Here is a 22,045-nt window from a genome sequence, read left to right on the forward strand (position 1 = left end):
GAGCATTAGTACCATGATGGACTAACAAACGTCATATGATAACCCTGATAGCCCTAGTCCTAGGTGTTCCATTACACTGCATTTATAGTCATTGTTGTACTCTTTTATATTTGTTTATATATATATATACTATATATAGTATATATATATATATATATATATATATATATATATATATATATATATATATATATATGTATATGTATGATATATATATATATGATCCGAGGGTGTTCTTTGCTCCTTTTGGGGGGTGTAGCGTCACATATGGCGACCCATCACATTTGGCTACCCGCTGGACTGCGCATGCGCAACGCCGCCATATGCGTTCCAACACTGTGGTGATCTGCGCTTGCGCAGAATTTTGTGGCCACACCCCTGAGTCCAGGTTTAAGCCCCACCATCCAAGTGGACATAGAGTTAGATTATAATTATGCCGAGGGAAGCGAGGCCGTGCCCAAAGCGTGGCGAGGGGCCCTGTGGCAAAGTGGTCTTACAACAGTGTTGGAACGCATATGGTGGCGTTGCGCATGCGCACTCCAGTGGGTAAGCAAAATGTGACGTGACAGGGGCAACTTCGCCCCATTTGGTTCTCTCTCTGGTGGGATTAGTGCTAACCCCCCCATGAGAGCTCCAGGTACTCACACTCAGCACAACTGAATACATTTGAAAATCGTCAAATGTTATATTATGCAAATTTATTGTCTTTTTAAATATATTCTTTTCTATATAGAAAGCAGCTGTTTCCTACCCTCTTTGTCTTCTCCTGAAGAAGTGGATACCATCCAAGAAACATGTTCAGTTAGCCCCCTTGTGACGTCATCTTCCAGGGGCATGCTAAGTCGGTGATGTCACAAGGGGGCAGGGTTACCCGGGTAGCCCCACCCCTTAGTTCTTTAAAAGCTGTCAGACAGTGGAGCTGGTAGATGGTGGGAGCCTTCGTCGAGACCGGGGGTCCCCCCCCCTCTTTCCCGGGCGGTGGGCATCATGATTGACAATTGATCTACACCGGGGGACTTGTTAAATAAAGGAATGGTCAAAAACTTGTGTTGCGTTTTTATTTTATTTTTTTGGTGAATGAGTAGGGGTACTATGTACCTCATGGGGGCCCGGGACTCTGGGGGCCCCTTGTTAAAAGAGGGCTTCCAGATTCCGAAGAATCTCACATACCCCCAAAACCACTGGCCAGGGTGGTGGGGAAGAGGCCCTTGTCCCCATCAACATGGGGACAAGGTGCATGGGGAGGGGGCTCCAAGCTTTCCTCACACCCCCCTTCCCTGCATCCTCATAAAAAAAAAGTGTCTGGTATGGATTTGGGGGGGGGGGGGCAGGCTGTTTTTTTTTTTTTTTTTTCGTCGGTATGTTTTGTTTACATTCAGAGCTGTCAGCGGGGAACCTGCTGACAGCTGATGAGTCATTGGTTGTTAAGGATGTGGCAGCTGGCTTTCCCGACCCCGCCCCTTTAACAATTATGCGGTAATTAACGCATTACTGTTATTTTACTGAATGAGCCATTTACCTCCAAATTCTTAGTCAATTAAGCATTTGTACAATTTCTTCAGCATGCATTATTTTGCCGCATTTTTCAGTCGATATTTAATCCTTAGTGAATTGACCCCCCCCAGTATACCTGGGAGGTATAGGTTGCAGCGGCAGGGACAGGTGCAGCGTCCAGCCCTGCAGAAGACCTGCGTTTCGGACCTTCGTCCCCAGATCACAGAGCCATAAAGCACAGGTACCACCTCCTGGTACAGCGTTCAGTCTCATTCAGCCGCCGCCCATTATAGACGTTCACAGGCTACAGACGGCGGGGCTGGACGCTGCACCTGTCTCTCCTGGGTGCCATAAAATGCCGGGGAGGGACACATTGCACCTAGACGGCCCCATGTGCAAAATGTTACAAAATCGGATGAACGTTTTCAAAAAATTGATCTTCTTAGAACAAAATTGTAGTCGCGTGTGGCCAGCTTGAGAGCATTACATAGCTCGGCAGCGGCCGCACACAGCGTTCATTTATTTTGACATTAGCAAACATTGTCTTTGGCCGGAGTTCAGCTTGTAAGGAAATGCCCCCCGAAGAGACACAGATGTCCAAAACCTGATCTTCTAACCAAAACCCAGAGAGGAATTGTCTTGGGGAATAGGAAGGAGTGGGGAATGCGACAAAAAAAATAAAATCGCCTTCTATTCGTCATCCAGACTGACAGCAACCACAGCGCCCCGAAGACACGGAGCATAAAGGATTTGGAGGGTGCCGGAACCTGGGAATACGTCTCATCATCAATACACTGCACTCTGGTTACTAGGAACCATCAAACTTTCCACATCATAATCACTCTTTAAAAAAAGTCTTAGGTTTATGTTCTTCCCAAATCTGTCGCTGGGGGAGGGGGTATAGCGTGCAGAGAGAGGTGCAGAGATTCCACAGGTCATACACACAGCATTTCAGAGGGGGACCAGATAGGAGAACAGACACCAACCTCAGCCCCGGGACTGCCAACAGAGGAAGAGGGACCCCACTGACAGCAAAAATATTTACCATCACCCCACATCAAATACTGGGACCAGGTGTTGAAGCGTGGCCCCTGACAGCTATAAAGGGCTGCACATAATGTTCTGTATATGAGAGAAGACTGTCAAAGAGTGCAGACATGATACAAGAGATGGTCAGAGAATGCAGACATGATACAAGAGATGGTCAGAGAATGCAGATATGATACAAGAGATGGTCAGAGAATGCAGATATGATACAAGAGATGGTCAGAGACTGCAGACATGATACAAGAGATGGTCAGAGACTGCAGACATGATACAAGAGATGGTCAGAGACTGCAGACATGATACAAGAGATGGTCAGAGACTGCAGACATAGTACAGGAGATGATCAGAGACTGCGGACATGATACAAGAGATAGTCAGAGACTGCAGACATGATACAAGAGATGGTCAGAGACTGCAGACATGATACAAGAGATGGTCAGAGACTGCAGACATGATACAAGAGATGGTCAGAGACTGCGGACATGATACAAGAGATTGTCAGAGACTGCGGACATGATACAAGAGATTGTCAGAGACTACAGACGTTATACAAGATGTGTGATACGTTTCATTGGAGTGTCTCCGGTGTGATACGTTTCTGTGCAGTAAGATGGGATATGTTAAGGTGGGGTTCACTCATTTTGAGAGGTCTTGAGCGCACCTTAACAAAAACAAAAACAAAAACAAAAAAAAACAAAAAAACCCCAAAAAAACGCATTTCCCACAATGTTCTGTATATTGCGGTGCAGATATATTGGCATCAACTATACTAGTGCATTAGAGTGTGAATGGCACATATGTACATTGTATCATAGGATATTGCAGTAGCGCACACACATGCCATGGCAGGTTACACACAGGCCTGGATCAGCCCAGCTGTGTTTAGAGAAGAGGATCGCCCCGAGAGAGATCTCCCTGTCACAGCAATACAACGATCTGCCAAATGTTATTTAATCCTTATTTACTCTGCAAGGGACGATGGAGGGAGGAGGGGGGGGGGTGCAGCTGTACTCCACACGCTGACACCAACCACAGCGCTGCAACTCTCCAGACTTCGCCCACGATTGTAAGGTTGCATATTCTGCTTTATCAATATGTAAAAATGTGTAAAGTGAACCCAATGAGGATCATTCAATAAAGGCACAGAGGCAGTCAACCCATCAACCAATCAGAATTCACCCATCCAAATACAATCTAAGATCAGAGGAGGCGGAGCAGGCTCTTGAGAGGACAAATACAGCCTGCCTAGGCACTCCCACTCCTCCAGACTGATACCCGCCCATCAGGGCATTTTGATAGGGCCGTCTGTTTTTTAAATTACTTAGAACCCCCAAACATTATATTATTGTTTTTTTCTAACCCCCTAGAGAATAAAATGGCGGTCAATGCAATACTGTTTTTTGCACCGTATTTGCGCAGTGGTATTATAAGCGCACTTTTTTAGGAAAAAAAAATCACTTTTTTGAATAAAAAAAATAAGACAACAGTAAAGTTAGCCCAATTTTTTTTTTATATTGTGAACGATGATGTTACCCCAAGTAAATTGATATGCTACATGTCACGCTTCAAAATTGCGCCGGTTTGTGGAATGGTGTGAAACTTTTAAAAATCTCCATAGGCGATGTTTAAAAAAATTCTACAGGTTGCATGTTTTGAGTTAAAGAGGAGGTCTAGGGCTAGAATTATTGCTCTCGCTCTACCGGTCGCGGCGATACCTCACATGTGTGGTTTGACCACTGTTTCTATATGTGGGTGCTACTCACGTATCCGTTCGCTTCTGCGTGCAAGCTCGTCGGGACGGGGCGTTTAAAAAAAATGTTTTTTCCTTATTTATTTTACTTTATTTTATTAATTTTTTCACTGTTTTAAAAAAAAAAACTGGATCACTCTTATTCCTATTACAAGGAATGTAAACATCCCTTGTAATAGAAAAAAGCATGGCAGGTCCTCTTAAATATGAGATCTGGGGTCAAAAAGTCCTCAGATCTCATATTTGGACTCAAATGCAGAAAAAAAAAAAAAAAAAATTGTAATTTGAAAAAAAAAAAAAAAAATGCCTTTAAGACATATGGGCGGAGCTGAGGTTATGACGTCACTTCCACCCTCCTATGGTATGGAGACTGGTGGGGGCCATCTTCCCCTCACTCGTCTCCATACACAGCCACGAACATGCCCCGATCACCTCTGCCGCTACCGACGGCTCCGGTAAGTGGCAGAGGGCGATCTGCCTCCCCCGCCGCCAATAGCGGTGATCTCGCATCGAATCCGCCACAGAGACCACCATTATCGTAAACAGATCTGCCGGTCCTAAAGATGGATACCTTGGTTGTGGCAGCAGTTGCTGCCATTACCGAGATATCCACTTTCAAAGTAATATACAGTATATATGACGTATATATACAGTGGCTAGGTGGTTAAACCCCGGGGGCGAAAGGGGCAGCTGCCCTGGGCCCAGTCATTGTTGAGGTGCCCAAAGCAGCTCCCCTTGAGCTCACACTGCCCGCAAAACAGATGACAAGTGGATTCGGGAGGGCCCAAGAAAAGGTTTGCCTGGGGTCCAATCAATATTAAATCCCCCTTAGCACCGACCAGTCGCAAATTTGCGTTTGTGGCTTGAAGGGGTTATACCGGGTAAAGCCTGAAGCTGCACGCATCACCCCGGTACCGTTTTTTTAGAGCGAGCGGCTGTTATCCTAAAGAAGCAGGAGGGGACCCGCCACCTTCTGCCGCTCTTCCCGGGCCTCCCGTCCCACCAGGAGACCCGATCCATGATCCGGCGCGTCTGCCAGCTAGGCTGAGACTGGAATGAAGCTGGAAACGGCTTCGATCGAGTCTCCTATGTAGAAACACGGAAGCGATCTCACTTCCAGATTACTCGGCTGCCAACGGCGCTGATTAAAAAAAAAAAAAAAAAAAAAAAAAAAGACAGTATTCAGAATCGCCGTTTTTTTGGCGATCTGAATACTTTGAAGTGTAAAAGGAGGGATTTGGGGTCCCGATCCCTCCATAAAGAGTACCTGTCACCTCCTATTACTGTCACAAGGGAGGTTTACATTCCTTGTGACAGCAATAAAAGTGATCAGATTTTTTTTTTTTTTAAAGGGACAATGTAAAAAAATTAAAGTAAAATACTTTTTTTTTTCTAGTAAAAGCGGGGCGATCAGCGATTTTTAGCGGGACTGCGACATTGCGGCAGACAAAATCAGACCCCAAGTGACACTTTTTGGTGACCAGTGACACCAATACAGTGATCAGTGCTATAAAAAAAAAAATGCACCGTCACTGTATAAATGGCACTGGCAGGGAAAGGGTTAACACTAGGGGGCGATCAAGGGGTTAAATGGGTTCCCTAGGGAGGTGTTTCTAACTGTGGGGGGGGAGGGGACTGACAGGGAGTAGAGAGAGATCGCTGTTCCTAATCACTTGGAACAGCAGATCTTTCTCCACTTCCCTGTCAGAGCGGGGGGGGGGGGGGTCTGTCTACACTGACTAGATCCCCGTTCTGGCTCTCCAAAGAGCGACCGCGGGTCGCCTTCAGACATTGCGACCGCTGGCCCCGTGCATCAGCCTTATACCGTGTGTGTGTGTGTGTGTGTGTGTGTGTGTGTGTGTGTGTGTGTGTGTGTGTGTGTGTGTGTGTGTGTGTGTTCCTCCGGTGGCACGCGCGACCCCTATAGCTCTTAAAGCAGCCGACGTACACCTACAGCAGTTTGTGCAGCCGTGCCAACCTGCCGCAGTATAATGACGGCGGCTGGTCAGCAAAAGGTTAATGAAAGGTCGCCGCCAATACTAATAAAAAAAAAAAAAATAATAATAAAAATGCCATAAGCCTTTTTCCTATTTTGTAGACGCGATAACTTTTGTGTAAACCAATCAATATACGCTTATTGAGATTTTTTTAACAAATATATGTAGAAGAATACATATCAGCCTAAACTGAGGAAAAAATGTGTTTGTTTCTTTTATATATTTTTTGGGGATATTTGTTATAGCAAAAAGTAAAAAAAATATTGCTTTTTTTTCAAAATTGGCGCTCTTTTTTTGTTTATAGTGCAAAAAAAAAAACAAAAAAAAAAAAAACAAAAAAACAAAAAAAACAAAAAAAACCGCAGAGGTGATCAAATACCACCAAAAGAAAGTTCTATTTGTCGGGGGGAAAAAAAAAAAAAAAGGATGTCAATTTTGTTTGGGTACAGCGTCGCACGACCGCGCAATTGTCAGTTAAAGCGACGCAGTGCTGTATCGTCACAAAAAAAAGGGCCTGGTCAGGAAGGGGGGGGGGGATCCTTCCCGGGGCTGAAGCGGTTAAACGATTTCAGAAATTCTACCCTCTGTGCATGTCATTGGATATTGGGTGTTCCCTCCTCCATGGATGGGTATGACAGTTAGGGACCCAGCCTTTTTTTAGAAGGAGAGGGCAGTGCCAGTTTTATAGGTTCTGGTTGGATCCCGGCAATCGTTTGTCATCCTCGGTGTGGCTGGTGGTGGGATCTCTGGATCAGAACCACTCTGTGGGGGTGGGGCGGGGGACCCTTTGCCTATTCTGGAATGCGGCTGTGTGAATGGTGCCAGGATCAGGACAGACCCTCCGCTAGGGACAGACAAGGCTGGGAAGGTCTCAGTGATGTGGGGGGTTGGGGGGGATCCCATGTGACCTCTGACAGCACAGTGTGCGGCGCCTGACACTGGACAGCGATAATTCCCAGTGATAATCACATGAGGGATTAACCGGGTCAGCAGCACCGCCAACATCCCTCGCCATTCCCCGCCCCCGCCCCTTCATAACCACTCTGCATAGGTGATCCCCATTTCCAGGGACGCCATGTTGCTCCGGATAAACTTGTAGCATAAAAAACTACCAGAACCGGATTTATTCCAAGACATCTTGGCATTTTTTTTCTGTTCTCTGTGTGCCCACACTGGCTTATTACAGCCCAGAATTGTTCTGATGAATTTAAAGCCTCCCCTTCAGTCTTGCACAGTTGTACCGGCTCCTCTCCTGGACTGGAATGGCTTCCTCTGATTTCACTGCACACTGTGAGCTTCTCACCATGTGCAATTAGAAGCTGCAGCAAGTCGGAGCCCCGCCTCATTTCCTGGCTGGAGGACGTCCTGCATCATCTAGCTCCTTCATCCCCCCCAGCCTCACTGTCCCTAGCCCCGCCCCTTTCACTCATTGGATTTTAGTTCTTTCAATCGGGGAGGCTCAGCGTCACCTGTGGTGGGCATTACCTATGCAAATACAGCCTGCCTAGGAACGCCCACTTCTCCAGACCGACACCCACCCATCAGAGCGTTTTGATATTTGCATAACTCCTCCCAAGATCCCGCCCACTGCTTATATGAAGGCTGAGGGCTCTGGATAGGAGGCACAGGGTGCTGTGCAACAGTGGCTGGTCCTTAAGGGGCGCAGGGGTACCATCCCCTAATATCCATTCCAGAGGCAGGTGGGCTTTTTTTGGTGGCGGGGGCAAAAATCCCCCCCCCCGCTTGCTGTCGGTCTGACACTTACCCCATCTTTGTGGTGGGCATCAGCATCGGGCATCGGCTCCTGTGTCCTTTCCTCCATCACGCATCTCCTCCCCTCCTCCTAGGCGTCCAATAGGAGCGCCTGTCCTTTCAGCCAATCAGGTGACGGGTCTCAAGACCTGCTTCCTAATCGGGAGGAGGATCAGTGTTACAATAAAGGATACAATAAGGGATATTCATGTCCTATTGTAACACACCTGGGTGCTTCTAACCATGCATCCGGCGTCCTGAAAGGGGCTGGATGCATGGATGGGGGGAGGGGCAGCCTCGGATGGGTGGAGCCCGTGCGCCCTTATTGGACAGGCTGCTCCTGCTCTATTTGCCGGCCCCTAATCTTCATGCAGGGTGCCAGACGCATGGATTTTTACAGGAGGTTTTTTTTTTTTTTTTTAAACGCCACCCACTTGTGACATTGAGTCAACATTCGCTATGGTCTTCCTGCGTCTCCTCCCGGCCAAATGAGGACAGGAAGCGGGTCCTAAGACCGGATTGGCCGGGAGGAGAAGTCAGGGAAGCCGCCTGCAACCTGGATGGGGTAAGTGCGGGTGGGTGAGTGGGGGTTTGTTTGCTGGCGCACCCCCCCCACCTGAAAATGGAGCCCCAGCCGCCACTGGTGCAGTGATGTTTTCAGGAAAACTATGTACAGCACCCTGGCGGCCTCTCCTCCCAGCCATGATCTGTCTGCATTGCATAGAACGGCACAGAGACCCAGTGATGTCACTGGGTCTTTAAGAAGGTATGTCATGAAAATGGAAAGGTATTACAGTACTTAATAATCTCATTATGTTCATGGGGCGGGGGAGGAGAAACCAGGGAAGGCAAAAAATAAGCAAACTGAACTGCAGCTTTATGTGTGTATGGGCCTGTCCAGACCCAATACCGGTCCTAAGTGCGCCCCAAGGCAGGTGACGTATCTGAGGTCACATGATGGAGAGCCTGTCCGCTCAGATTCCTACAGCAAGAATGAGAAGCCAAAATTACAGCTTTGTGGATCCCATCTGTGGACTGTCCCCGGGGGGAAGGGAGTACAAAAGAAAAAAAAAATGTGTGTATATATATATATATATATATATATATATATATATATATATACACATACATACACACACACACATACATACACACACACAAATCAGTCAAAACTTCATGACCATTGACAGGTAAGGTGAATAACACGGATTATATTGTTACAATGTTGTCCCTGAAGTTGATGTGTTGGAAAGAATATAATGGGTGTTTAGCTATTTGTTGTAGCAACAGACCGGTCTCAGTCCCATTCATCTTATTCCTGGAGCCCAGTCCCTGCAATCTTATTCCTGGAGCCCAGTCCCTGCAATCTTATTCCTGGAGCCCAGTCCTTGTAATCTTATTCCTGGAGCCCAGTCCTTGCAATCTATTCCTGGAGCCCAGTCCCTGCAATCTTATTCCTGGAGCCCAGTCCCTGCAATCTTATTCCTGGGGCCCAGTCCTTGCAATCTTATTCCTGGAGCCCAGTCCCTGCAATCTTATTCCTGGGGCCCAGTCCCTGCAATCTTATTCCTGGGGTCCAGTCCCTGCAATCTTATTCCTGGAGCCCAGTCCCTGCAATCTTATTCCTGGAGCCCAGTCCCTGCAATCTTATTCCTGGAGCCCAGTCCCTGCAATCTTATTCCTGGAGCCCAGTCCCTGCAATCTTATTCCTGGAGCCCAGTCCCTGCAATCTTATTCCTGGAGCCCAGTCCCTGCAATCTTATTCCTGGGGCCCAGTCCCTGCAATCTTATTCCTGGGGCCCAGTCCCTGCAATCTTATTCCTGGGGCCCAGTCCCTGCAATCTTATTCCTGGGGCCCAGTCCCTGCAATCTTATTCCTGGGGCCCAGTCCCTGCAATCTTATTCCTGGTCCAGTCCCTGCAATCTTATTCCTGGAGCCCAGTCCCTGCAATCTTATTCCTGGAGCCCAGTCCCTGCAATCTTATTCCTGGGGCCCAGTCCCTGCAATCTTATTCCTGGAGCCCAGTCCCTGCAATCTTATTCCTGGAGCCCAGTCCTTGTAATCTTATTCCTGGAGCCCAGTCCCTGCAATCTTATTCCTGGGGCCCAGTCCCTGCAATCTTATTCCTGGGGCCCAGTCCCTGCAATCTTATCCTGGGTCCCAGTCCCTGCAATCTTATCCTGGGTCTCAGTCCCTGAATTCTGAACCACGGTGCCACGTGTATATATGTGGGTAAACAAGGATACCCAGCACCAAACAGGGGGAAATGGAGAAGTTGCCGATGTCGAGGATGGGCTACAACCGAGGTCTGAGGATATCACACATTTCCTGCCAGAGCACTGGGAACAATGGGGCATTATACTGGGAGGAATAGAAAACTCTTCATGGGCATTAGGCAAAAGATAAAACATTTGCAATTTGCAACAATATAACAAGTTCAAGGTGATTGTAGCCGTATTGTGTACAAAGTACACATTGTGTATCAGTACTGCTGGGACCTTAGAGGAAGCACAGGACTAGATTATATATTGCTCAATGCAGGCAGGATACAAAGTCCATCATTTTCTATATTGCCTGTTGACACTGATGCCTGGGTTGGGGTACACAAAAACAAAACAAAAAAAACCCCCCAAAAAAGTACATATTGCATTGTGTCAGAGCAAATGACACCGAGTTTGGCTCCTACTATGATAGGAAGATCATTGCAGCCCCATAGGATACAATGTGACACAATGTAGCCCACTAAAACTGCTTTATTTCTCAGGACCCTCTATTTTGAGTCGGCATCACCCAGAGATATGAACATAGAGAAGCCATCCGCAGATTGTCACCATGTCTGGTGTGATGATCACATGACGACAAACATCTGGATCAAAAGAAGATCAGAGACCCCCCTCCCCCATCATCCGGAGCTCCCTCCATACAGAGACTGGCTGCTTAGCTCCATTATTATTGCTGGCCCTGACTCCCAAGGACCGGCCTCCCACATCTCTTCTAGAATCCTAATCTGGTCTCATTCCCCGCACTCAGGGCCGTAGAGACGGGGGTTACCACCAGTCTTCCTGTACGGGGGCCGAGCAAGCAGGGGGGGCCCCAGCAGCAGGGTAAATCGGATGCGGACAGGGAGGGTGATTGGTGCAGCAGGGGGGCACTTACTGTAAGCGATCCACTTTATGGCTCTCTCTGCAGCAGCTGAAATCAGGCTTCTCCTCTTATCCCTCCCATTGGCTTTCAGCTGCTGAAGAGAGAGCCATATAAAAGGATTGGTTCCAGTAACTGCCCCCCCCCCCTTCCGCCACAGTGATCACCCTTCCTGTGCACCAAACATTTCCCCCTGTTGCCCAGGCCCCCCCTATGTGACCCTCCCATGTGCCCCCCCCCGTGTGCCCCTCCTACCTCTGCAGCACTGCTGGCTTCTCTCCTCTTCTTCCTGCCAGCAGCAGCAACCACAAAAAGGGATCCTTCAAGATTGAGAGTAAGGGAAGGGTTAGGTAAATATGTAATTTGACAGCACCTTCATGTCCTGAACGAACACAATGAGTAATCGGCACCCATCACTCACAGGGTTCATTCATAACTGAAGCATTGGCTGTATCGGGGCAACGTGTCAGATTGTCTGAATGGGGCCCTGTGGTTTCTAACAGCAGCCGTGCCTGCACTCAATGGTCTTCCAGTCACTGGACTCAATGGTCTTCCAGTCCCTGCACTCATCAACGACCCCCCAGTCCCTGCACTCATCAACGGCCCCCCAGTCCCTGCACTCATCAATGATCTCCCCAGTCCCTGCACTCATCAATGATCTCCCCAGTCCTTGCACTCATCAATGGCGCCCCAGTCCCTGCACTCATCAATGGTGCCCCAGTCCCTGCACTCATCAATGGTCCCCCAGTCCCTGCACTCCTCAATGGTCCCCCAGTCCCTGCACTCCTCAATGGTCCCCCAGTCCCTGCACTCCTCAATGGTCCCCCAGTCCCTGCACTCATCAATGATCCCCCCAGTCCCTGCACTCATCAATGGCGCCCCAGTCCCTGCACTCATCAATGGCGCCCCAGTCCCTGCACTCATCAATGGCGCCCCAGTCCCTGCACTCCCCAATGATCCCCCCAGTCCCTGCACTCATCAATGATCCCCCCAGTCCCTGCACTCATCAATGGCCCCCCAGTCCCTGCACTCCTCAATGGCCCCCCAGTCCCTGCACTCCTCAATGATCCCCCAGTCCCTGCACTCCTCAATAATCCCCCAGTTCCTGCACTCATCAATGGCCCCCCAGTCCCTGCACTCATCAATGGCCCCCCAGTCCCTGCACTCATCAATGGCCCCCCAGTCCCTGCACTCCTCAATGCCCCCCCCAGTCCCTGCACTCCTCAATGCCCCCCCCAGTCCCTACACTCCTCAATGCCCCCCCCCAGTCCCTACACTCATCAATGATCCCCCAGTCCCTGCACTCCTCAATGATCCCCCAGTCCCTGCTCTCCTCAATGGCCCCCCAGTCCCTGCTCTCCTCAATGGCCCCCCAGTCCCTGCTCTCCTCAATGGCCCCCCAGTCCCTGCTCTCCTCAATGGCCCCCCCAGTCCCTGCTCTCCTCAATGGCCCCCCAGTCCCTGCTCTCCTCAATGGCCCCCCAGTCCCTGCTCTCCTCAATGGCCCCCCAGTCCCTGCTCTCCTCAATGGCCCCCCCAGTCCCTGCTCTCCTCAATGGCCCCCCAGTCCCTGCTCTCCTCAATGGCCCCCCAGTCCCTGCTCTCCTCAATGGCCCCCCAGTCCCTGCTCTCCTCAATGGTCCCCCAGTCCCTGCTCCCCTCAATGGCCCCCCAGTCCCTGCAATCCATCTGCTGCACCAACAGAATCCTCACGCTGAAGAAACATTAAATGAAAATACAGCAGGTAGAGTGCGGTCCCTTGCGATGACCACAGCAAATGTGGAGCTGGGAATGCAGAGATCTCTACACTGGATGGGCCCCAGAGCCACTAACAGGGACTACAGATATACACGACACCGCCTGTATGGCGCCAAATACGCCAAGAGGAAGCAGGTCTGCATTATATTACATGGAATGGCGCAGCACAATAAGCCTGCAGACAGGTCCTCTTTATAGACCATTCCAGTATTGAAGAGAGTAATCATCTGCAGACAGCAGTTCCTATAAATCCCATTATCTGCGGTTTATTATCAGCTGGAACCGAGCGCAAAATACACAGCGACCAGATGGCAATTAGTGTCAGAGTCTCTGAAAGATAGCGGGGAGGCCATCGCTCCATCCTGGTTACTGACATCATCACTGGACGCACACAATACACACATATCACTTACTATCTGTATTGTCACCGCGAACCACTGCGCCAATCTACTATCAGTCTATGTGGTTATGTACAGCACCATTATTCTATACAGCACAGCATGCATTGTTATTATGGGGCACGGCGTACATCGTTATACAGGGCGCTAATTCTATATATGATACAGTATTAGTTGTTATATGGCACCATAATCGTATATGGCACAATGTACATTTGTATATGGTACAGTGACTAAATAGGGTTCAGTGTACACTACTCCATAGGGCACTGTTAGTATATACACAACACAGCATTAGTTGTTATAAAGGGCACAGCATATGTTGGTATAAAGCGGGTAAAATAAGTATTGAACACGTCACCATTTTTCTAGGCAAATATATTTCTAAAGGTGATATTGACATAACATTTTCCCCCCGTGTCGGTAACAATCCCTGCAATCCACACATACAAAGACACCAAAACAAATACGTTCAGAAATGAAGTTCTGTGTAATATAATGGAATGACACAGGGGAAAAAGTATTGAACACATGAAAAAAAGGGAGGTGCAAAAAGGGCATGGAAAGCCAAGGCACCGGCTGAAATCTATCAGTAATTAGAAAGCAACCCTTCCCCTTGTCAGTGCAAATTAATATCAGCTGGTTCAGTCTCAACTGATGGCCTATGAAAAGGTGTCTCATTACCAAGGTGTCACACAAGAAACATCTCATGATGGGTAAAAGCAAAGAGCTCTCTCGAGACCTTCGCAACCTTATTGTTGCAAAACATACTGATGGCATTGGTTACAGAAGGATTTCTAAACTTCTGAATGTTTCAGTGAGCACTGTTGGGGCCATAATCCAGAAGAAAGAACATAATTGCCCCTTGGGGGATCAGGAAGGAATTTTTTCCCCTGCTGTAGTAAATTGGAGCATGCTCTGCTGGGGTTTTTTGCCTTCCTCTGGATCAACTAGGGTATAAAATTGGGTATATTGGATTGTACGATATTTTTTATTTTATTTATTTGTCTTTAAGGTTGAACTGGATGGACTTGTGTCTTTTTCCAACCTAACTATGTAACTATATCATTTCACCATAAACCGGCCACGACCAGGTGCTCCTCACAAGATTTCTGACAGAGGAGTGAAAAGAATTATCAGAAGAGCCAAGGACCTCTTGTGGAGAGCTTCGGATAGACCTGGGATTAGCAGGTACAATTGTTTCAAAGAAAACAATAAGTAATGCTCTCACCCGCCATGGCCTGTATGCTCGCTCACCACGCAAGACTCCGTTGCTGAAGAAAAAGCATGTTGAAGCTCGTTTTTAAAGTTTGCTGCACAACATTTAGACAAGCCTGTGAAATACGGGGAGAATATAGTCTGGTCAGAGGAGACCAAAATTGAACCCTTTGGATGCCATAATACACACCATGTTTGGAGGTCACATGGCACAACACCCCAAAAACACCTCCATACCACCAGTGAGGTTTGGAGGTGGGAACATCATGGTGGGCTGTTTTTTCAGCATACGGTACTGGAAAACTTCATATCATTGAAGGAAGGATGAATGGAAAAATGGACCAAGACATTCTTGATGAAAAAAAAAAAAATTGCTGCCATCTACCAGGATGATGAAGATGAAACGAGGGCGGACATTTCAGAAAGACAATCATCCCAAACACACAAAGCCAAGGAAACTCTCCATTGGTTTCAAAGGAAGAAAATAAAGCTCCTAGAATGGTCCGGCCAATCACCTGACTTGAATCCAATAGAAAATCTATGGAAAGAACTAAAGATCAGAGTTCATAGAAGAGACCCACCAAACCTTCAAGATTTGAAGACTGTGTGGAAGAACGGGACAAAATCTCACCTGAGCAACGCATGCGACTGGTTTCTCCATACAGGAGCCGGAGTCTTGAAGCCATCATTACCAACAAAAGAACAACAAAGGGGGAAAGGGGAACCAACAAAAGGATTTTGCACTAAGTATTAAATACATTTCAGTACTTTTTCCCGGTGTCATTCCATTTTATTACACAGAACTTCATTTCTGAACTTATTTGTTTTGGTGTCTTTATATGTATGGATTGCATTGGGTTGTTACTGACATGGAGGGGAAAATTTCATGTCAATAAAACACCTTTAGAAATATATTTACCTAGAAAAATGGTGACGTGTTCAATACTTATTTTACCAGCTGTATGTGGCACTGTAATTATAAATGGGACAGCGTACATTGTTGAATACGGGATGATTATTATATAGAGCTCAGTGTACATGGTTATATAGGGCACAGTGTATGTGGTTATATAGGGGAAACATTATATAGGGCACAGTGTACGTGGTTATATAGGGCACAGTGTACGTGGTTATATAGGGCACAGTGTACGTGGTTATATAGGGGAAATATTATATAGGGCACAGTGTACATGGTTATATAGGGCACAGTGTATGTGGTTATATAGTGGAAACATTATACAGGGCACAGTGTACATGGTTTCATAGGGCACAATGTATGTGGTTTTTATAGGGGAAACATTATATAGGGCACAGTGTACGTGGTTATATAGGGAACAGTGTACGTGGTTATATAGGGCACAGTGTATTTGGTTATATAGGGGAAACATTATATAGGGCACAGTGTATGTGGTTATATAGGGGAAACATTATACAGGGCACAGTGTACGTGGTTATATAGGGCACAGTGTATTTGGTTATATAGGGGAAACATTATATAGGGCACAGTGTACATGGTTATATAGGGCACAGTGTATGTGGTTATATAGGGGAAATATTATATAGGGCACGGTGTACATGGTTATATAGGGCACAGTGTATGTGGTTATATAGGGGAAACATTATATGGGGCACAATGTACGTGGTTGTATAGGGCACAGTGTATTTGGTTATATAGGGGATACATTATATAGGGCACAGTGTACATGGTTTCATAGGGCACAGTGTATTTGGTTATATAGGGGATACATTATATAGGGCACAGTGTACATGGTTATATAGGGCACCGTGTATGTGGTTATATAGGGGAAACATTATATAGGGCACAGTGTACATGGTTTCAAAGTGCACAGTGTATGTGGTTATATAGGGGGAAAACATTATATAGGGCACAGCATATGTTGTCATATACGACACAGTGTACATTTATTGCACAATCCAGTATGTTCCAGGAAAGTCGCATCAGCTGTATATTAGAGCTTTGGCACTTTTTGGTTGGTTTATGGAGTGGTGCCCTCCATTACTGATTGCCCATTTACAGAGTGCGGATGGTATTTGCTGGGGTGAACGGACCAACATTCATTGATGGTGTGTGAGGTGTCCTTCAGACCCCTCCAATATCACAGCCAACAGAGAACAGGAAGGAAATATTGTCACTAATGTCCACCCTTCACCCCTATTCACACCTAAGCCCTGGGTCGTGTGATTCCCATTGTTGAGCATTAAAAGCACAAATAGTGAATGGGGTCTAAAAGTGGTTTACTAAAACCGGGTGCACATTCTGGTGCAGCTGTGCATATAAACCAATCAACTTCCAGGATTCAAGCTCCATTCACATTTGTGCGATTCCAAAGTCATGCAATTTCCACTGCGACCTTACACTGAAACTTTGATGCAACTTTAGCTTTGACTGTTGCACAACTGTCTTATTGATAAACATTAAAATGTGACTTTTATGCTACTTTGCATTGAGAGTTTACATTGCAGTCTATGGCACTGAAGTCGCATCGGAGTCGTGGAAGAACCCTTTTAAAGTCGCTGTGACTTTAAGTCGGCATCGATTTAAACGGCTTCCATCAAAAAATACACGGGCTTGCGACTTGTCATGTGACCTTTTTGTGTCCAAAGTCGCATGACAAGTCGCCCAAGTGCGATCGGAGCCTCATTGTCAAATTGAGCGAGCTGAACGTTACAAGCCGATTGGCTCCCATGCGCAGCTGCTCCAGATTTTGCACTCTCCAGTTTTAGTAAATCTCCACCTAAAAAGTGTGAAATCGGGGGCTCCGGCAACAGATTTCATAAGCTGTGATTAACGATGTAAGAAAAAGACATCCAAACACCAAAGTCCAGCATAATCTGCCTATGAGTGGGGGCAAAATATCCTCCCTACTGCCAACCGGGGCAAAAAAAAAAAAAAGAACTCCCACAAAAAGGCATCTACATTCTTTGTCTGCATAGACATTCCTCTACTGTCCTTCAGTACTGTGGATGCCGATACTTGTAGCAAAAAACATCCAGATGTGATTTACTACATTGTAGTTTATTTTCAATATTCTGATCTTGTACGGCAGGGGCACGTCACACCATTACAGCTTTTACAGTAAAAACCCCTTTCCTGTCCTGATAAAGATCAGAGTCCTTTCTGCTGAAGACTTCTCCTTAGTTATTGTAGTTTTCTATTGCTTACTTTTACACCTCCTGATATCCGTGTGTCAATACGCTTCCTTCCACACCTTGTGCCGTCATTATACGTGACCAGGATTTGTGGTTGCCAATGACGCGCCAGCCGCCTACTATTGTACTATCGCCTGTGTATTAACCCTTCACTCTCTCGCTCACACGTGTATGTGTAGGTGCCTATACATAATTGCAGCTGGCAAAGAGTAGAAGTATCCTTTGTTTGCCCAATGTAAACCCCCCTCTAGGCGTTACCTGCAGCAGCTCTTTCTCCAGCTCCACGGCTCGGGTGACTATGGGGCCCCTGACGGCGTACTCCACCTTCTTGATCCAGGGGTTCATGGACTCCAAAGTCAGGATCCGACTGTGCACGCCGTTCTCCGTCATCTTGCCCGCGAGCCTGCGGTCCCTCTCTGCCAGCTGCGTTCCCGAGGCGGACCTGGAGAAGGTAAGAAGAAGAGGGGAGCTCAGGGAGGTGATGCGGGGAGCCAGGGAGTGGGCCCCTCGGGGCACCCCAAATCTCAGAGCGCTCATGGCTGCAAGCTAAAGGGCGGCAAAGAGTAAAAATTCAGCAGCTCTAGTAAAAGTTTGCAAAGGTTAAAAAAGTTTCCAGAAAGGGAAAGTTCCATCAAGCAGAAAGGAGGACTTTGAGCGGATGGGACTGAGCGGAGAAGAGTTGACACGACAACATTCGGACTGTAAAAAAAAAGAAGGAAGCCAAGGAGGAGGAGGAGGAGGGAGAAGGAGGGGAGATCAGTGTGCACACACAGTTCTCAACATGCAGATTGCAACAAGAAAAAAAAAAAAAAGGGGGTATAATGTAAACCGTCTGCAACAAACATGCTGTGGCTAAACCAGTCCAGCATCTTCTGCTGGAGGACAGGACAAGAATATTAAGAGCTCCTCACCCGGCTGCCACTGGTGCCAACCTGACACTGAGCGCTCGGCCGCTGCCTGCGAGGACTATAGAGGGGACGGGGAGGGGACAGCCACGAGGCACCTCAATGACACAACCCACTTTCCTCCAGGGGCAAAATTTCTACCTGATATTTCTAGGAGGAGACTTCAGACTCTCCATGAGAAGACCAGAAGCATTTTTCATCATCGGAGAGGGGCTGAAGGACCTGCACCGCTGTACCCTTTATAACACCTGAATCTGCACTATACAGAGAGAACACGTGGAAGAAAAATAGTCACAGCTGGAACTCATATAGGAGAACTGGTTCAACCGCTTGAGTCCCCCCCGGCATTTATCTACCATAATTACCCTTAGGATTAGAAGGAAAGGCTATGCAATGACCGGCCCTTTAACCACTTGCTTACCGGGCACTTAAACCCCCCTTCTGCCCAGACCAATTTTCAGCGCTGACGCACTTTGAATGACAATTGCGCGGTCATACAACACTGTACCCAAATGAAATTTTTATCATTTTTTTCCCCCACAAATAGAGCTTTCTTTTGGTGGTATTTAATCACAGCTGGGATTTTTATTTTTTGCTAAACAAAAAAAGATGGAAAATTTTGAAATAGTTTAATAGTTTGTTATAAAATTTTGCAAACAGGTAAATTTTCTCCTTCATTGATATGCACTGATGAGGCGGCACTGGTGGGCACTGATAGGCACAGATAAGGTGCCACTGATAGGGACAGATAAGGCAGTACTGATGGGCACAGATAAGGCGGCACTGATAAGATGGCACTGATGGGTGCAACGGATGGGTGGAACTGATGGGCACTGATAGGTACCACTGATAGATGGCAGTGATGGGCACTGATAGGCGGCACTGATGGGTGACACTGGTGGGCACTGATAGGTGGCACTCATGTGCAGCACTGTTGAGGCACTGATTGTGGGCACTAATGGGTGGCGCTGGTGGGCACTGGTAGGCAGCACTGTTGCCTATTGCTAGGTGGCACTGGCAGGGGGCATAGGTGGGCACTGATGATCTGGCGGCAGCTTGTCGTTATTGGGACTGATGTCCCTCTCACAGCTGCCGGTGATCGGTTTTATTTTTTCTCCTCACGCTATCAGCGTGAGGAGAAAAAATAGGCGATTTCCGGCTCTGTTGACATCACATGATCAGCTGTCATTGGCTGACAGCTGATCACGTGGTAAGGGGTCGGGACCGACCCCTTACTCCGATCTGTGATCCAGCGAGTCTCAAAGATTCGCTGATCACAGAGCGCGCTGCGCGCCCTACAGGGGGCACGCAGGCCGCTCGGGCACGGGAGGACGTCAATCCCGGCAAAGCAGGTCCACACTGTAGCCGTCATTCGGCTATAGCGCAGATCTGAATTGGTTAAATGCTGCTTTCCCATTGCTCTTATACAACTTGTAGTAAACACCTTACTCATATATATATTATTATTATTTTTATTTCAATCCACCATATCTTGTTCCTAGTACCCTGTTCCACATGGTAGGGTTTTGTTTAGTGTTTGCATGGATTTTTGGGCTGTTTGTTCGTCTGTCCCCTGGGAGCTGCGATGCGATTTTGGCGCCCCTCCCTCTTCCACCTGTCCCCTTCCTCCCCTTTTGTGGTGGACAGAGGTGGTGGTTTTGGCGGATGCTCCCCTATCGCATCGGCGCCACGTTACCGCACTGTGTTTGCGCGACACCTTTTGATGTCGCACTGCATGAGCAGGTTTTTCTTTTCATCTAGGCTGACATTGGGGAGGTACCTGAGCCTGTATGGGCAGATTTTTTTTCGCTCTGGCATGGAATGCCTCCCATTTCTTGCCACGCTCACATGACGCTGGGCGGGACATCAGCTGGGAGCATTTAAATTCGCCTCACTTGCTGTCTATGTGTCTCTTTGGCAATACCTCATATTAGATCTGCACGATTCTGGCTAAAATGAGAATCACAATTTTTTTTTGCTTAGAAGATAGATCACGATTCTCGTGGCGTAACAATCTTTTACATTAAAACAAAAAAATTGGGCTAACTTTACTGTTTTGTTTTTTTTTTTAATTAATTGAAGTGTATTTTTTCCCAAAAAATTGCGTTTGAAAGACCGCTGGGCAAATACAGTGTGACATAAAATAGGCAGTATTTGTCCACCTGTGCCCTGAGACTCCCCCAGCTGGTTGCCTGTGGTGCAGCTCAGAGATCCATCCAGCTGCTCACTGTGCCTTAAGAATCCTACGGCTGCTAGCCTGTGGTGCCAGCCCATTGATCCCTCCAGCTGCCCACATCTGCCCTGAGACTCCTACAGCTGCTAGCCTGTTGTGCCAGCCCATTGATCCCTCCAGCTGCCCACCTGTGCCCTGAGACTCCTCCAGCTGGTTGCCTGCGGTGCAGCTCAGAGATCCATCCAGCTGCTCACCTGTGCCTTAAGACTCTTACAGCTGCTAGCCTGTGGTGCCAGCCCATTGATCCCTCCAGCTGCCCACCTGTGCCCTGAGACTTCTCCAGTTTGTCACCTGTGGTGCCAGCTTAGAGATCCCTCCAGCTGCTCACCTGTGCCCTGAGGCTCCTACAGCTGCTAGCCTGTGGATCCCTCCAGCTGTCCACCTGTGCCCTGAAACTCCTCCAGCTATTTGCCTGTGGTGCCAACCCAGAGATCCATAAAGCTGTTCACCCGTGTTAGTAGATCTAGTCCGGAGAAATGCTCAGAGGCCAAGTGCAAGTAGTCTTTTATGTATTGTACCTGAAACAGTGAACATTCTCTAGTATGTGCGGCCAATGTCACCAAGAAAGTAAAGGGACATTCTAACATGTTAAACTTGTCACCAGACCAGGAAGTGAGGGGAAATCTAATAGGGTCACCTGTCCCGGCGACAACTGTCCAAGATATTAGTTTAAATCAACAAATAAAATGGCTATACACACACACACACACACTAATAGGACATGTGCGAATGTCTTCAGTGTAAAAATTGTGTCTGTTTAAAGCAATATAAGTGGGAGTCTAAAAATTTGTGGAAAGAGGTCAGCACCAAGGGGAAAGACATAATATATAAACGTACCAACATCCCTAAAATTAATAGGTAAGAAATTTATTGAGAATGGGACTTTAGAGGTACTTCATATTTAAGACAAAACAATTGAATGATATAAAAAAATAAATCATTTATTCAAAAAACACAGACAATGATAAAAATACGACTACAGTTACAATCATGGTCCTGGGTATGCACACCTATCCCTACCCTGACCAAATGAGAGAACTGGAGTTACATATATGTGGTTCCTACATCCTAAAATTTCGACATGTTTCGCCGGGACGGCTTCATCAGGAAAAGGACGGAGGCATGCAATTAATAATTGTTAAAAGCATATATCTATCTGTCTCATCTGGATCCACTCTTG

At 47.3% G+C, this 22,045-nt stretch overlaps 1 protein-coding gene across 11 annotated transcripts in view; it reads right to left on the reverse strand.

Annotated features, from left to right (window-relative positions):
• The window catches only part of GPT (glutamic--pyruvic transaminase), a 126,219-nt gene that overhangs the window by 56,217 nt on the left and 47,957 nt on the right, over nt 1-22,045 (reverse strand). For 8 of the 11 annotated variants that reach the window (XM_073632354.1, XM_073632351.1, XM_073632352.1 and 5 more), the window contains one exon: nt 17,986-18,169. In XM_073632354.1, the coding sequence (XP_073488455.1) occupies nt 17,986-18,169 (184 nt within the window). Of the gene's footprint in view, nt 1-17,985; nt 18,449-18,570; nt 18,787-22,045 lie in introns of those variants that run through there. The other 3 variants (XM_073632355.1, XM_073632350.1, XM_073632349.1) reach the window with 3 other exon arrangements.

The sequence above is a fragment of the Aquarana catesbeiana genome, linkage group LG05 (assembly GCF_042186555.1).
Source record: "Aquarana catesbeiana isolate 2022-GZ linkage group LG05, ASM4218655v1, whole genome shotgun sequence".
NCBI classification, from domain to species: Eukaryota; Metazoa; Chordata; class Amphibia; order Anura; family Ranidae; genus Aquarana; species Aquarana catesbeiana.